Source organism: Protomyctophum parallelum (genome assembly GCF_964188405.1).
Source record: "Protomyctophum parallelum genome assembly, chromosome: 15".
Lineage (NCBI taxonomy): Eukaryota > Metazoa > Chordata > Actinopteri > Myctophiformes > Myctophidae > Protomyctophum > Protomyctophum parallelum.
This window is the reverse complement of record NC_139710.1, coordinates 11,894,129-11,911,628: the sequence shown is the minus strand read 5'-3', so window position 1 is coordinate 11,911,628 and position 17,500 is coordinate 11,894,129. Positions and strand designations below refer to the sequence as shown.

At 43.5% G+C, this 17,500-nt stretch overlaps 2 protein-coding genes across 2 annotated transcripts in view; one reads left to right on the top strand and one right to left on the bottom strand.

Moving 5' to 3' along the window:
- Positions 1–17,500, top strand: part of LOC310872171 (guanine nucleotide-binding protein G(q) subunit alpha) — a 148,306-nt gene that overhangs the window by 38,190 nt on the left and 92,616 nt on the right. The gene's annotated exons all lie outside the window — the stretch shown is intronic.
- stpg2 (sperm-tail PG-rich repeat containing 2) overlaps positions 8,770–17,500 on the bottom strand; it is a gene marked incomplete at both ends in the record, with an annotated part of 59,314 nt that continues 50,583 nt past the window's right edge. The window contains 3 exons of the mRNA XM_083783326.1: positions 8,770–8,946; positions 14,882–14,997; positions 16,948–17,116. Of these exons, the coding sequence (XP_083639452.1) occupies positions 8,770–8,946; positions 14,882–14,997; positions 16,948–17,116 (462 nt within the window). The remainder of the gene's footprint in view (positions 8,947–14,881; positions 14,998–16,947; positions 17,117–17,500) is intronic.

Below are 17,500 nucleotides of genomic sequence, written 5' to 3'. Positions count from 1 at the left end.
ACAATACAAACATTTGATGTATGCAATGAGGTGAGATTACGCTCACACCACACAAGAAAAGGACCCCCCAAAAAAAACTGAACGCACAATGACACGATCAGTATCTGGTGTAAGCTTTCAAAACTGTAAGCTTTAAAAAAAAAAGTCAGTGTGAAAATAGTCCTGTGTCTTCACTTACAAGCAAATTAATTTAATACAGAATGACGTTTCGGACGAACTGACCATCATGTTTCTGAATCAAATACATACCACCAGATTCATATTAATCTGTCTACCGCGGTATGTATATGCTCCACTGGGAGCAAAGGGCCTAAGTAAGTAAGTGGTTTGGCAATTTCCCCACACTTTTTTTTTCTTTTACAAATTAAACCCGGGTTCTTGTAATAAATGGTGGTCCTGACCATGGTCTGTCACCTGTACTTTTGCTTATGAGTCAACACGTGTGCATCTGGGCAAGCTATAATCACTGTTATTTGACCACATGAACGCTAGTGTCCGCTTCACGTCACAATGTGACACATTTGTGAGCTTGGAGATCAGGATATTTTCTATTTGACATACAAATTAAGGGTTAATAAACACTTTCTTTTCTTTTCAAAATCTTTTTATTTAAGTTTTATTTTGACAAGCATAAGACAGAGACATATCAAATATGAAAATAAATAAATAAAGCTCCATCCCCTATCCCACCCACCCCCCACCCACAATCCCAGGGATAGTCGGAAAATACATAAATCTATATACACATACACGAAATACATGCATACATAATTACAAAAAATAAAATAAAAATAATAAAGCAAATTTTAATAGCAGAGCAGAATTTGTTTCAGTTGTGGTTGGCGTGGCCGAGGCATAGGCACGGCACACTATACCGTTTGTGTGTTGTGGTAGAATGTCATAAACGGACCCCAGGTTTTGTAAAACCCTTTTTCAGAGCCGGATATTGAAAACCTTAACATCTCCAACTCGAGACAGGACATTATATCACGAAGCCACTGACGGAGCACGAGCAGAATGGCACGCCTAGCGAGCAATAAGGCAAAGTCGACCATACGACACTCTATGCGTGTTAGAGGAAGGTCATCCCTTCCAGCAGTGCCAAGGAGAGCCATTAAGGGATCTGGGTCTAGATTTTGGTGTAAAATTAGTCTTGAACACATTCCCCCAAAATGGTTGTAATTTTGGACACATCCAATGCAATACTGATGGAGCAGAGTTGCATCACCGCTCTTGCACTTGTCACAGGTAGGACTTACGTCAGGATAAATACTAGCCAGTTTAGCCTTAGACATATGAGCTCTATGGACTATTTTAAACTGCACTAAGCAATGTCGTGCACAGAGAGAGGACCTGTGTATAGAAGAGAAAACAGAATCCCACACTTCCTCAGACAGTGTGAGCCCCAGATCATGTTCCCAGTCGGCCTTTATCTTATCTAAGGGTGCTGGCCTCGAATTCGAAATGGTATCATATAATATTGAAATGGCGCCCTTAGTCATTGGGTCAAAAGACAGAAATTCATCAATAGGGTTAGCATTAGGCTTATTAGGGAAGCCAGGTAATATAGAGCTCACATAATGCCGGACCTGCAGAAATCTGTAGAAGTGTGGTCTAGGTAGACTATATTTCATTGAAATTTGATCAAAGGATGCAAACCCCTCTCCCACAAACAGGTCTCTAAACCATTTGATGCCAAAGGGTTAATAAAGGGTTAAAAAACATCAGCACCTTGGAGTCCTCTGCCTTCTTAGTCAGTAGAGAGAATTTACAGAACATGCGTTTTAAATTTTAAAAGGAGGAAGCCGGTTTGTATCTGACAAAAACTAAATAATTCAGCAGCAACTTATACAGCCACAGTACACGGTGGAAGAATGCAGTGTGAGTATGAGATAGAGACAGAGACAGAGAGAGAGAGAGAGAGAGAGAGAGAGAGAGAGAGAGAGAGCTAGAGAGAGAGAATGAGGTAATGAGAAATGGAAAGGGACTAATGAAATTACTAAGAGATAAAGCACACAATGTGTCTTTTGGAGAGAAACAGTAAGATATAACAACCAGTATAATGTTAAACTGATACTCCTTTTCACATACTTAATTACTTACAGTACTTACTCCTACTGTGTTGTACGACAGACTAGATCCAGAGCATTGCGATGTGTTGTTGTGAGTTTGTAGATTGGCTATTTTCAGTGAGCGACACCATATAAATCAGGCTTCAACCACCATATAAATCGTGGTTGAATGGGTGGTGTATCGACGTGGTTGAATGGGTGGTGCACCGACGTGGTTGAATGGGTGGTGCATCGACGTGGTTGAATGGGTGGTGTATCGACGTGGTTGAATGGGTGGTGCATCGACGTGGTTGAATGGGTGGTGCATCGACGTGGTTGAATGGGTGGTGCACCGACGTGGTTGAATGGGTGGTGCATCGACGTGGTTGAATGGGTGGTGCATCGACGTGGTTGAATGGGTGGTGCACCGACGTGGTTGAATGGGTGGTGCATCGACGTGGTTGAATGGGTGGTGCACCAACGTGGTTGAATGGGTGGTGCATCGACGTGGTTGAATGGGTGGTGTATCGACGTGGTTGAATGGGTGGTGCACCGATGTGGTTGAATGGGTGGTGCATCGACGTGGTTGAATGGGTGGTGCATCGACGTGGTTGAATGGGTGGTGTACCGACGTGGTTGAATGGGTGGTGTATCGACGTGGTTGAATGGGTGGTGCACCGACGTGGTTGAATGGGTGGCGATGTTGTTGAATGGGTGGTGTATCGACGTGGTTGAATGGGTGGTGCACTGATGTGGTTGAATGGGTGGTGCATTGACGTGGTTGAATGGGTGGTGCATCGACGTGGTTGAATGGGTGGTGCACCGATGTGGTTGAATGGGTGGTGCATCGACGTGGTTGAATGGGTGGTGCATCGACGTGGTTGAATGGGTGGTGCACCGACGTGGTTGAATGGGTGGTGTATCGATGTGGTTGAATGGGTGGTGCATCGACGTGGTTGAATGGGTGGTGCATCGACGTGGTTGAATGGGTGGTGCATCGACGTGGTTGAATGGGTGGACCGACGTGGTTGAATGGGTGGTGCACCGATGTGGTTGAATGGGTGGTGCACTGATGTGGTTGAATGGGTGGTGCACTGATGTGGTTGAATGGGTGGTGCACCGATGTGGTTGAATTGGTGGTGCACTGATGTGGTTGAATGGGTGGTGCACCGATGTGGTTGAATGGGTGGTGCACCGATGTGGTTGAATGGGTGGTGCATCGACGTGGTTGAATGGGTGGTGTACCGACGTGGTTGAATGGGTGGTGTACCGACGTGGTTGAATGGGTGGTGCATCGACGTGGTTGAATGGGTGGTGCACCGATGTGGTTGAATGGGTGGTGCACCGATGTGGTTGAATGGGTGGTGCATCGACGTGGTTGAATGGGTGGTGTACCGACGTGGTTGAATGGGTGGTGCATCGACGTGGTTGAATGGGTGGTGCACCGATGTGGTTGAATGGGTGGTGCATCGACGTGGTTGAATGGGTGGTGCATCGACGTGGTTGAATTGGTGGTGCATCGACGTGGTTGAATGGGTGGTGCATCAACGTGGTTGAATGGGTGGACCGACGTGGTTGAATGGGTGGACCGACGTGGTTGAATGGGTGGACCGACGTGGTTGAATGGGTGGTGCATCAACGTGGTTGAATGGGTGGACCGACGTGGTTGAATGGGTGGACCGACGTGGTTGAATGGGTGGTGCATCGACGTGGTTGAATGGGTGGTGCACCGATGTGGTTGAATTGGTGGTGCACTGATGTGGTTGAATGGGTGGTGCATCGACGTGGTTGAATGGGTGGTGCACCGACGTGGTTGAATGGGTGGGTTTTATGAGCTGGAAGCCAAAATTGTGTAAAGATAAACAAATAAATACTTGAAATAATTTATGTTGTGTGCACTGAACCTATAATCTATGAAAGTTTAACTTTTTGAATGGAACTGTGGAAATAAACCAACTTTTCCATGATATTCAATTTCTTTGGAAAGGTCAATCAATCAGATTTCCACAATATACACTGGGCATACAGGGGAGAAAAATACGGTTCTCCAAGGTGCTGTAGATCTGTGCAGTTTTCCTGAATGGAATGGTTAATAATCTAAAGTGTGTGTTTTGTTTTGATTACTGCAATGAGAGGTCCCAAGGTACTGGTACCCGCCATATATAAAAGTGTGACATAAGTATGTCATACGTAAGTAGGCATACGCCTGTAAGGTCGCTGAGACCGTAGCACTTGTCGTATGCAAAGGCTAAACTTATGAAACTTCAACATTTTATAGCACTCTATAATGTAGAGCATCTGCCAAATGCCTGTATTGTAAATTGTAACTTGTATTACACACAGTATTGCTGTTTTAATGTATGTATGACATCTAAGATGGAATATTGTACTGTCACTGCTGCAGTACAGGTGAGGAATGCAAGATAGAAGTAATGGATGTATTCCACAATGAATACCACTGCAGAGTCACTTGCTTAAATTGTAACCCTGTCTCTTGTCTCTTAACTGTATCTAAGTGAAGCCTGGCTGACTGTTCTGCCCTTGTCAGCAGCTGTTAACCTCCTCATCGATTCCTCTGCACTACTGTACTTTTAATTAAAGACAGACACTAATCTCGCTTTGCTACTGTACTCCTTCCTGTGTGTGTGTGTGTGTGTGTGTGTGTGTGTGTGTGTGTGTGTGTGTGTGTGTGTGTGTGTGTGTGTGTGTGTGTCATCGCTAGGTGATTATATCTAAGGAAAGGCGTTACCACATGATTTGCATTTATCGACAGTTGAATTTGCAAAGGAACAGTAAACTAAGTTTGACCTCTGGTGAGTTTTGTCATTGACTTTATATGAGCTTCCCCCTTGTAGCCCACCAAAGAAAGCTAATCAGTTGCAAAGCAAATCAAATCACAACATGTCCAAGGCCACTTCCATTTGCCTTACCACTGCTTCCATTAAAACAGGCAAAAGTACCGTGGTGATCCTCATTTGAAAATGTAGGTTTCGGCAAATTGTTAGCTTGAGCATAGCTAGCCTGGCTCCAGCCCTGAATCGCTAGCCACGCCCATTAAAACATATATGTTCTGGCGATTCAGGTGGTGACTGTCTACGGCGGTGTCAGTATTCAGGTGGTAACTGTCTACGGCGGTGTCAGTTTGCATCGGAAATCTGATGCAACGGCTGATTGTCCATCAGCTTCCGTCCCTCGTAATGAAGCAATGGCGTAATGAAGAGAAACTAAATGAAAATGCAGGCTGTGTCAGGCTAGATGCCAGCCACTTACTGTATACCTGTTCTCCATTTGTGAAAAAACTGTCTACTTTTATTATTTATTTACCAATAAAAAAACACCAATCAAAACTACTCTTTCAATTATCCAACATCCTTTGGGACACCTTCAAGGCTTGCCAAAACTAATTAGCTTTAATTACGACACAGTCCAGGCCAGACTACAGAGTGCTCAAACACGTGAGGAGATTAAAATAGAAACCACATCTTAATGCCTGCCCACAGACAATGACAGCGGCCATTAGGAGAGGACAACACGAGGACAATACAATATGTTCGTGGCCCATCTCTCAGTCAAGGTGCTTGGTGTTTAGGAGCACAAAAAGTGGGCCATTTGACCATCAATCACGTTTATACCACTCTTCTGTTTGCATATTTCAGGCCTATAAACAACATGAATGATGTACCATGTAATGCACCATAATCGAGATTTATTCAATACGAGCCTGGTGGGGCTGTATAGGTGTAGGTGTGTGTGTGTGTGTGTGTGTGTGTGTGTGTGTGTGTGTGTGTGTGTGTGTGTGTGTGAGATTTATTTGATTTAATTAGATCACTGATGTAAAACAGCTCACAGGGAAGAAAAGGTAAAGACGAGTGCCAAGGGAGATATAAATAACATCAAACCCACCCCCACCCCCCGCGCCACCCCATCCCTCTCCCTCTCTCACACCCTCTCCCTCTCTCATCTCCTCTCCCGCTCACATCTTTTTGGTATTTCTCCTTACTTGTAGATTTCTCACCCTCCCTTCACACCCCTTTTTGTTCCTCTCCTCTCTCCCTGCATTCGTTTGGCTCTATTTATCTTTTACTATCTACTTTCTATCTCTATCTACGTATCTATCTATGGATGGATCGTTAAATACTGTATATCTATCTACATCTCTCTCTCTCTCTCTCTCTCTCTCTCTCTACCTAGACACCCACGCTCTGCTATTGTGTATATCCACTCCTCTGTCTTGTCTCAGAACCCCCCCACCTCTATTCTCCTCTTCCCAGTTGAATAATGATAGGGGGTAAACACCTCATTAGGTTAAAAGGCCTGCAGGAACAATCAGAGCCATTCTGGACCTGTTACTGTGGAGCGCTTTTACCACAGCGAGGTACAGTATGACTGTGAAGAGACAGTGTACAGACAGTGCTCGGCTTATTTTGCTCTTTGTCTCCCTCCTCACCTTGTTTTTTAAGGACTTCTAAGGACATACACGTGTACTGTACCCTTCACACAGGCAAGCGTCAAAGCAGTGTTTGAGTTACAGCACACCGTGGCTTTTGGGGGAACCCAACGTTTTGGGTGTAGGGTGTGGGATGGTACTGTATGTATACTGTAGTAGCACGAATGCGCACGCCTGGACGCAATTTTTCTTTTCCTTTTTTACTATCAATAGATTTAAATTCATTCGGTGAATATTTAGCCTGGGACAGCAAAACAACAAAACAGAAACAAAACAGAAAATTGCAAAACATTTTGGTTTCAAATGTGTATGAATTATTATTGCATTACAGCACCATCTTTAAGTCATCTCGTTCAGAATCAGATTCAGACGACTTTATGTATCCTTCAGGACAATACATTTTGCAGCATACTCAGTACACACACAGACAGAAAATACAGAAGGCTCTCAAATTGTTTTCCACAGGGCTTTGTGTCTACTTGTTTCTCCCCCTTCTTACACTCTCAGTTAAAGTAACACTTTTTTTTTACTGTGCTCTCTCTCTCTCTCTCTCTCTCTCTCTCTCTCTCTCTCTTTATATCTCTCTTTCCCCTCCTACATCTGTTGCAGGGCAGCAGAGCATTGTACAGTTAATATTTCATGCTGTAGTCAGACAGAACCCAGTCTGTAAAAATTGTTTATAACTTGCGCTGCCTTCCATGCTCTGTTAGAGCCAGGTCTTACAGACTAAATGACGCCCTACACATTGGGCATCGCACCTGGAATGAGACCAATTGTGTGTGCGTGCATGCGTGTGTTGTTTTAAACAGAGGGTGGAGCGAGTTTGATTAATGAGCAAAGCGTATTAGCGTGAAACAGTCCGGGTACATAAGTTATGAGTCTTCCCTGTGACTTTCACTCCTGTTCGGCTGGTATTCGGCACAAACATCCATAATGAATGACTTTATGATTCATGCATGCTAATGTGTCCCCATGAATCTTTAGGAGCTCCAACATCACTTTATCGACCCATTCAATTCAAACTTTATTACGGACTCTGGTTACAGATAAAAGAGAGGGCATAACATACAGTAACAACACAAGGACACACTATAAAAAGACTCAAATACATACCATTTGTTCCAAAGTTAAAATGAATAAGCAGAATACTTCGTTTAGGCTCAGTTATCCAACGTACTGTACATGAAATTCTTCAACCCAGCATGAAATAGCTTTTTAGGTAAAAGCTATATTCAGATGGTAATCCTTCCTATGAATCCTTGCTATGAATTGTACTATAATGTACCGGTATACAAGACAGGCAAGAACAATAAAGACCATTTTGTAGCCTTGTGACCTTGTAGCAGGCTTTTAAAAGAGCCCATGATTCTAACCCTGGTCTCCTGTGTGGAAAGGGAGCCTAAGGCCAACAATTCTATCCACTAGCCTGAAGGGGAATCCCCCCTTGGCTAGGGGAGATATTAAGGCAGAGCTTCTCTGAGCATATACATGACAAGTGTAAAGTTCTCAAGATGGACAGAAAATGAAAAAAAAACAAAACAGAACCAGTGTTCCAATAGACCCAAAGCAGTTATTATTTAGTCACAAACTCTTGCAAATAAAGTAAAGTTTAAAGAATGAAAATACAACTCTGTGCCTCCTGCTTGTATACCATTTTGCGGTTTTGCAAGAAGAAATTTCTCTTCAAATTGCTGCCCTGCAATCACATGAGCCAGTGTCAGAATGCAACTCAATGGATTTGAATTTCATAATTTTGTCCCTGGATGTTTTCTAAGATATTCTATTAAGACAATATCAGTGAGACAAATTGTGGCCCATGGTCCCCCATTTTATCCTCTCACATGAACTTATGTGCAGCTCGTTATTAATTTGCCAATTTAATTGAAAAACCCTTTGCATAGACATAAATGTACAGTTGAATAAATTGCTAAATGTCAGTTCATGACAGTTAATTGAAATTTAGAAGAAAAAAAAATCGGCAGAATTTCCCGGTGCTCTGCTTGGTTAATTCTAAAGGCTAACAAGCTGACCACGGGTCAACTCAGTCAGTTAAGAAGCTACATAGCTTCCAGCACAATTCAATAATATTCAATAATTGAAAATAGGGCCACTCTCTATCAATTATACATTCAACGGAAATGGATATAACCATAAATATTGATGAACACAAAGCTGCACCGTCTAAGAAATGAATTGGAAATGGAATGACTGTTAGTTTGCCCTTCAAACCTATTCACCTCTCACCTTTGAACGCTGACCCCTGGGGGGTGGCTAGGAAGTGCCGACCGTGGTGAAGGGGTTGTGGGGGACACTGCTGCCTCCGGTGGTGACCTTGGGGTCTGGTGTGTGACCATGGGGGACAGAGGAGGAACAGCGGGAAACCAGAGGGTTGTTTAGAGTAACGTTGAAGGTGCCCTTCAGCACGGTATCCATGACGCCTGGACTCAGCTGGAGAAAGACAAACAGTCAGGGTAAAAAATGACTAATTTGATGTCATGTATATGTGAAGTGCACGCATGCGTGCGCGCACACACACACACACACACACACACACACACACACACACACACACACACACTACTTACTGGGAGAATATCTATAAATATGAAAGCACATGCATGCACATTGCGCACACACTCTAAAAGGCACTTACAGTACATTTGTGCATAATGTGAACACATGCATTAACATAAACCCACACATGCATTCAACACAATTCCTTCATAGTCCGGCAGCCGACAGGCTTCTTTTGTTTAAAGTGGGACATTTGGTATAATAGTCTTTTTTTATTGGCCTAAAATATTGTCTATATACATACATTCATGAATCAACTTGCTGACCGGCTGTCAGTATTGAGCAATGTTTTTATAGGGGTTTATTTGTAACCCTACCACTAACATCCTACGTATGTAAGGCAAAGATGTCAAAAATGTCAAACTTTCCTTATGCTTTAAGTAGCATGTGACATGTCAAACTAGGGGGTTTTCATGATTCTGAATCCATTCCAAGCATTAGTTTTGCACATAAAACACTCCTGGGGTATAAACGGCCATAGCCACCTGCCCAAGAAATGTGCCCAAAAAGGAGTGTTTTTTGTGCCAAAATACGTAGCCTACATTTATTCAGTTGTATAATGTTTGATCCGATCTAGGGGAACGGCTACTCGACACGCTCTTTCGCGGCTGCAGCTCCCAGGCTCTGGAAGAGCTTGCCCCTTTATATTTGACCTGCCCCATCTATTATGTTTTTAAGTCTCACCTTAAGACTCATCTTTTCTCCCTGGCTTTCAATCCCTCTTGAGTCTATTTTAGGTTATTATCTTAGCTCTTTTTTTGGTGCTTATTTTAACCTTTCATGCTTATATTTTTGTCATCATTTCTGATTGTGTTTCTCGTTTACATTCTGTGTTCTCTTGCCTGTCTCTGTTTTGCCACTGATCTGTACAGCACTTTGGTCAACCTTGGTTGTTTTAAAACGTGCTTAATAAATAAAGTTTGATTTGATTTGATTTGATTAGCTTAGACACTGAACTGCGCCATCTTGATTGTGCATGCACGTATGTGCACGAGCACACACGCTTTCAGTCGTGCTTATTGCACGGCGCCTAGCGGTCGCGGTAATGGCGCCGGCCGATATCAATTTACAATTTACAATTTAGGCATTTAGCAGACGCTCTTAATCCAGAGCAATTTACATTAAGCAATAACAAAAAGCATGGCAATACATCACATACATACAAAGTAGTTATCATGAAACATGCATGCGTAAGCTAAGAACTTAACAGTGGAATATCTATATAATGAAACTATACATATAAACTATACATAATAGTTAATACTATACTATGCTATACATATGTACTATGAAGTGCTATGACTACATACAATGCAATTAGTGCTGTCTACATAACATGCTATAAGTCTGTATCAAATGCTATCTACTGTAAGTCTACAAAAAAGTGCTATCTAAGGGGATAGGGTAAGTGCTATCCTGGCATGTTATTAATGAATCCCGGCGAGTTAAGGATTAATGGTAGGGGTCACATATAAACCCAGATATAAAAAATTGCTCAATGCCAACAGCCGGTCAGCAAGTGGATAAATTAATGTATGTACATAGACAATATTTTAGGCCAATAAAAAAGACTATATATATATACAACATTTCCCACACATCTACCTCGGCTTTCGCAGGTTGTGCACCAGAATTACTACAAATTCAATCAGTCCTATAAATATTTAGGCTACGTGAATGTTTTTGAGTCTGTGCAATCGTGTTGTAATTGTTAAGGAGCCCCTTTGTTTTTTAAAAAGGTTGTGATTGACGTATTTGCAGTGCTCGGTGTGAGGGGGATACAAATGAAGGGAAAGAAAACACAAGATGCAACATAACGATTTAAGGGTGTCGTTAAATGTTAATTGGATAAATAATCCAATTAAAAGATTTGTAATGGAGAAGCTAACTCATACAGTGAGATTGCAGGAGGATTCGTGTTGACAATTTGAAATTTCGGGGGAGGGAATTTCATCAACTAAAAATGATGAGAAGACATGAAACTACTTGGATTGTATTTGGTCAGCTTGAAATGACAGAGAGAGAGAGAGAGAGAGAGAGAGATGGGAAATAACAGCAAGTATAACCTGGGTGCTTATCAAAGAGCAGCACACGTACAGCATAAGAGATGGCATAAGGAAAGGTGCTGTACAAATGCATGTACAAATTCCTTTCATATGTCTTTCTATTTTTCTTTCATTTCAATATACATGCACACACACACACACACACACACGTGCGTGCGTGCGTGCATGCATGGCACTATATGCACACTATCTCACACACTTAATAAACAGGACAGCGGCTATACCAGAAACACACTCTGCTCTGTATTCAAGAGAAAGAAGGCACGGGTTAAGTGCAGTTGAGTCTACATGCACGCACGCACGCACACGCACGCACGCACGCACGCACGCACGCACGCACGCACATGCACCCTCTCTCTTTCTCTCTCACTCTCTGCATGTCCTATAGGTCTTGAGAGGGGCAGCAAAATGCCAACAGCACAAAAATGAGGAAATCCTGCATGAGCTTCAAAGTCTGACCGCAAAATCACCTCCCTCACACAAACACACACACACACACACACACACACACACACACACACACACACACAAACACACGCAGCAGTGACAGACGAACATTCAGCATTCACATACTAGCTACACACTCAATAGTTACTGTACCGGCAGCAGGATATAAAAATACACTTGCTCTCCAAAACACAGTAATCCTCACGTCGCAGCAAGGCAGAAACCTTGTATGTCCAAAACCGTTACTTTTCAGGAAATTAACCAATTTAGTTATTATTTAGTCACTAAATAAGCTCTTATTACTTTCCCCCCCCCCCCCCCCCCCCCCCCCCCCCCCCCCCAACCCCTCCATCGGTATGCAGAAGACGGCAGATCTAGGATTTAGACACACTGGCTCAGATCTCAGTATTGATCCTGCTGGGAAAGAGGTTGCGGGTTCATCTCCAGGTCGTCCTTGGGGTTGCCCAAGGGGCAGGGTAGATGGGGAGTCCCCAAGGAAATAATGATGCCATCGGCACGGCGATGATGAAGGAGATTATGGGATGCTTCACAAGGTCAACGGGTTAAGACTGAGGAATCAGGGCAAGCAGGGGGTCACCAGGTGTGCAACTGTGCATGTAATGCATGTGTGTGTGGGCACACACAAAGCATGCAAACAATTCACGGCAATACACCTTCACATTACATACACAGGACAGCGATCTCCATTCAATATGTGGGTGATCACAACTCATGCATGAGCACATGCCCACACATACAAAGGAAAATGGTAAAGGCTGATTCAGGGGCTGTGCCCACAGGAAGCATTGTCTGAGCTGCCCAGCGCCTTTTCGGTCATGCCTTTCTAATGGTAACGGTGTGCTGGAAGGCTCCTCTTCCTAGTGCTGCAGAGCATCTCGTTTCAGCTGTCAGCATTTTTTAGGCGAAATGCTGTGGGCACCTCAAGCTGAAAATAGGCTTATTTTTGGACAATCACTGAGCAGAGGCCTCTCACTCAGTGCATACATGTACAGCACTCTGGAGCTCCGTCGCACAGAAAAGGCGTGTGTGAGAGTTGATTTTTGGCCCATAAAAACAAATGTTTTGAAAAACTCCGGCCACAGTGTAGATTTTTTTAAAACTGTGTTTATGTGTCCCTGTGTGGAATTTTTAGCTGGCTACGCCACTTTAGCTACGTTGTCATGTCGACGGAGAGATTTTTGTAAACGGGGGAGTGTAGTGTAGATCGACGCAGATATTTTCAAAAACTAAAACTAAAAAGCTCAGTATATAAAAAGATTCTGTGCACGTGTGGACAAAGCCTGACACCGCGGGAGCCAAGCCAGGGCACAGCCAGGAGGGGGAAAGAAGAGAACTACCTACAGTACAATGTGGCATGACAGCGGAGCTAACAACATTTCAGTCCCGAGTTGATGTTGGCTAGTCCGCACTGTCGCATCACGCAGTGGGGGAATGTCCCAGTTCCCTGCATTGTTGAGGTGATGAAACGGGGCAGGGACAGTATTTTTTATCTGCCAGCTTGAGATCACGCTGTAGCCTCTGTCATCAAGAAAATGTTTGTAAATGGTGTTGGTTTATCAGTAAATGTCACTGTAACTTTAAAGCCATCTAAACCTGGCTCGTCATTCTGCACCCAAACCGGCTATATGTTTATCTGTATCCAATGTTCATTAACGTGCACTGTCCTGTATATAAACAATAACGTATGTAGTGAGCTCATGTGGGAGTCATTAAATGGACAAAGCGGTCTGTGGCATCATTTTTGTTGTCACCTTTGAGTGACCCCCCTCCCCACATGTAACTGTTGGTCACCCATGCCCCCCTACCCCCTCCGAACATACTCTGGTTCCCCTCATGCACACCTAAATCTCCATTCAAGCGTTGCATTGGGTGTGCTACAGCATCTCTTCCCTTTGAGGACCGTTTCTCTGTTTCGTTTTATGTTCTCATTTCTCTGCCTCTGTGTTAAATTAAGCTCAACTAGTGAGAACAGGCTCTTGCATAAGATGGCTAATTTAGCTTAATTTGAGGCCTATCCAGAAGCAGGTAGCCGCTTTGTCATTCTCATAATGTAAATGGTAAATGAACCTCACTATGGCCTAATGCCATAGAAGAAGTAGGCACGCACGCACGCACGCATGCATGCACACACACACACGCGCGCACATAATGATATTACACATGTTGCTCACTTCGGAGTGCAGGCCCATAGAACATCAGACACATTTATTTTGCCTGTTGAATTTAACAATCTCTTCCCTTATTGCCTCAATCTCAGTGTCTTCTCCAATAACTCCCTTTAGCTTTTTAGCTGTTTCCATGACAGGAAAAGTGGGCGGGACGTTTGAAAGAAAGTAGTTAATAGTCACTCTGAGGTCTGGAACCACCCCCCTCCACACGCACGCACGCACGCACGCACGCACGCACGCACGCACGCACACACACAATACTTTAGAAAGTGGTGTTTCATAGATTTGGAGGAGCAGAGATCATTACCACAATGAGATCTTTGCAGTGCTTCACTGTCAAAGAGCTGTTCTGTTTTAGTATTTATTTTTGTCAATTTAAACTCTTCCATGACACCTCACACATCACAAACCAAGATTCTGCCAGTCTTGTGCAAGAAATGTATGTATAGAAAGGCAGGGGAGGTACATCAAGAATAGCACATTTTTCACTAACAAGGTTACGTATATAGTCTGTGTCAATGTACAGTAGCATATAGAGGCCCCTCTATAAGTATAATATACAATACACTGTATTTACTGTATATTCAACCCCCGACTCGTCTCGGGTTGGGACACTTGTGCCCCACATTTACCTACATGTAGACAAGGTTGTAAATCACGGTTTGGATTTTGTGGGTTAGCTATACAGTAGCTTCAGCTAAGTCACCAGAGATTGGAAGGAATATATCTCCCTATCATTTCTCACATACATTTTCCAGCGGCTGCAAAGCTCTAAATCCATATCCCACAGGTATAAATTTAACTGAGAGAGAGAGAGAGAGAGAGATAGATACTTTACTTGCAAGGGAAATTAAGTTCAAACCTTGGAGTAAGGTCAAATTATACAGTACTGTATATGAAAAAGTATACTGCATTTACCAACGTGTTATTTATTATTATTTATAGACAATGTTTTTGTCTATGAAAAGAACCTTATATAGACAACAAAGTGCACTCTTCTGCTTGCTTATTTAATCCCAGGCGCACGCACGCACGCACGCACACGCACGCACACACACACGCACACGCCTCTGTCAAAGGCATGTATGTTAAGTTGATGGTCTGTACCTGATAAGCTCCAGGTCCAGGGGTGTTGTTCTTGGGGGTTTTGAATCTGTCTTCCCTGAATGAGATCAGAGCCATCTGAGAAGAGGACTTCACGCTGGGGCTGTACTGGCCTGGGCCTAACAAACACATGCACATAGACACACATTGAAACATACGTGCGTGCGTGCATGCGTGCGTGCGTGCGTGCGTGCGTGCGTGCATGCGTGCGTGCGTGCGTGCGTGCGTGCGTGCGTGCGTGCGTGCGTGCGTGCGTGCGTGCGTGCGTGCGTGCGTTGATTCTTTCATATATGATCAGGCAAGCAGGGACACATTGACATGCTTAAGCATAAACACAAACAGAATCACCCATCCATACAGATTACACACACACTGCAAAAGGGTGAATGGTTAAATATATTTTCCATTAACAGGACATCACAATGTGATCGCAGGTGAAGGAACACAATGGGAAAAATAATGACAATATTCCTTTACCTATCTATGAATGCAAATTACATAATGGCCAAAATGACTTTGTGTGTGTAAGCAAGTGTGAGTGCAAGATTGCACATGCAGATGCACACCTCTGTGTGTGTGTGTGTGTGTGTGTGTGTGTGTGTGTGTGGGGCGGCCGGGCGGGGGTCGGTATGTGCACATGAGTACCTGCCTGTTCTTGTGTATAGCATGCATTGTGCAGTGTGTGTGTGTGTGTGTGCGTGCGTGTGTGTGTGCATGTGTGCGCGCATGCCTGCGTGTGCATGCGTGTGCCTGCGTGGGTGCATGTGTTTGTACTTGCCTGCCAGTACAAGAGTGTGTGTGTCGGTCGGACGGAAAGAAACACTTTTGCAAACAGTCCAAATCTATTTATATGCAAATTGGTTTTTGGTTAAATGGGTTGGGGAGCCTTGCGGGTTGAGTCCCTCGGTGAAACAGGGCTGCTCATAAATTATCCAAATAAGTCATGAATCTATCAATTTTGAAACAACATTTTTCAATGGGAGTGTAATTGAGGTAAATATGGGGTTAGGGACCCACAGAGATGACACTAATTGGAGTGGATCATGTTGAATGGTTCAGTATTGTTGAGACATTCAGGGACAGACGTTATTAGGATTAAGAAACGTATGTTGACTCACTTTTTTGGTTTTGTTTGGATTTCTGTTGGTTTTGTTTTGCACATCGTCGCTTTCGGACAGATATCTTGTATCTCCACATTCCATATTTCTTAATATTTTTTCCCTCATGCTTTATTTTACACGTCACTATATGACAGCGGCTAAAATATCTTAAAAGGCTAGTTTAGCTATCATTTTTTTATGTTTCACAAATATTTGCCTTTAATAAAATGCCGTCTGTCTGTGGGTATTAAAAAGTCTTTCTGTGGGTATTATAAATAAATATTATCCCTGATGATTGCTCGACATTTAACCATTACCTACCGTAAATACAGCTTTGTTAACATTCTTCATGGGAATTACCATATTTCTTATAACTAGACCAGTGCCCGTCGGCCACCAGCTTACTTGGGAACGTTTCAAGTTGGGAACCTAGTATGCATTGCAATACCTGTTATCATAGCACCCGTTTTAACCGCCTGTCTGTGTCCCTTTTGTGCCCATACTGTATGGAGATCTCTGCATCTGTCTGTCTGCCTCATGTGTCTGGATAGTGAAACTGACTGTGAAAAGTGGACTGGTTAAGTAATCAAATGGCAGGTGTGGTGTTGCCATGGGAATCAATTTGCTGAGACAGAGGCTGGGAATTCTACAGGTGAGGGGACTTAGGCTCATTAGGTCCACTGGCAGAGCCTGACCAGAGCCTTTTGTGGCGGTTCTGGACAACCATGTATGACTCAAGGCCGGGCACTGCACTCCTTGTGGTGGTGTGGAATGCCTGTGTCAAATTCGAAGTCGGTGGGGTTCTCGAGTTACATAGATTTCAGACGTACACACGTACGTACACATGTACAGAGACGTGGTGCATTTATTGTAAGATGCAAAGTTCCACCCACTTACACAAATGATGGTATTAGTGTCTCTCTCTCTCTCTCTCTCTCTCTCTCTCTCTCTCTGTCTCGGCTGTCATACCTGGTACATTGGGGTCATGTTGTAGGAAGGAAACCTCACGTGGGGCAGCAGAAAGGAAGCAGCTACGTCGTTTCTTGGCTCCCTCACTCCGGGGTTCTGAGAAGGATGCTCGGCCGTAAGCTTTCTCAAATGCCTCACTCACATTGTAGCTGCTTGGAGCAGGGGTAGCCTGCAGAGAGATGAGAAGACAAGACAAGACAAGACAAGACAAGACAAGACAAGACAAGACAAGACAAGACAAGACAAGACAAGACAAGACAAGACAAGACAAGACAAGACAAGACAAGACAAGAGAAGAGAAGAGTTTATGAATGGACACATTCTTTCCCAATTTTGTGTTCTTGGCATGGGACAATGTTTGTGTGTTAGTGGGAGGCTTAACGTTAGTTTAGAATGCTGACAGTTAAACATAAATGTCACCACAACTGCACACACATTGCACCTATTACCGTTTTGTTTCACCTCGTCAGGCATGTTCTCAATCTCATACACACAATATTTCCACATACTTTAATCACTAACACACACACACACACACACACACCAGTGGTGC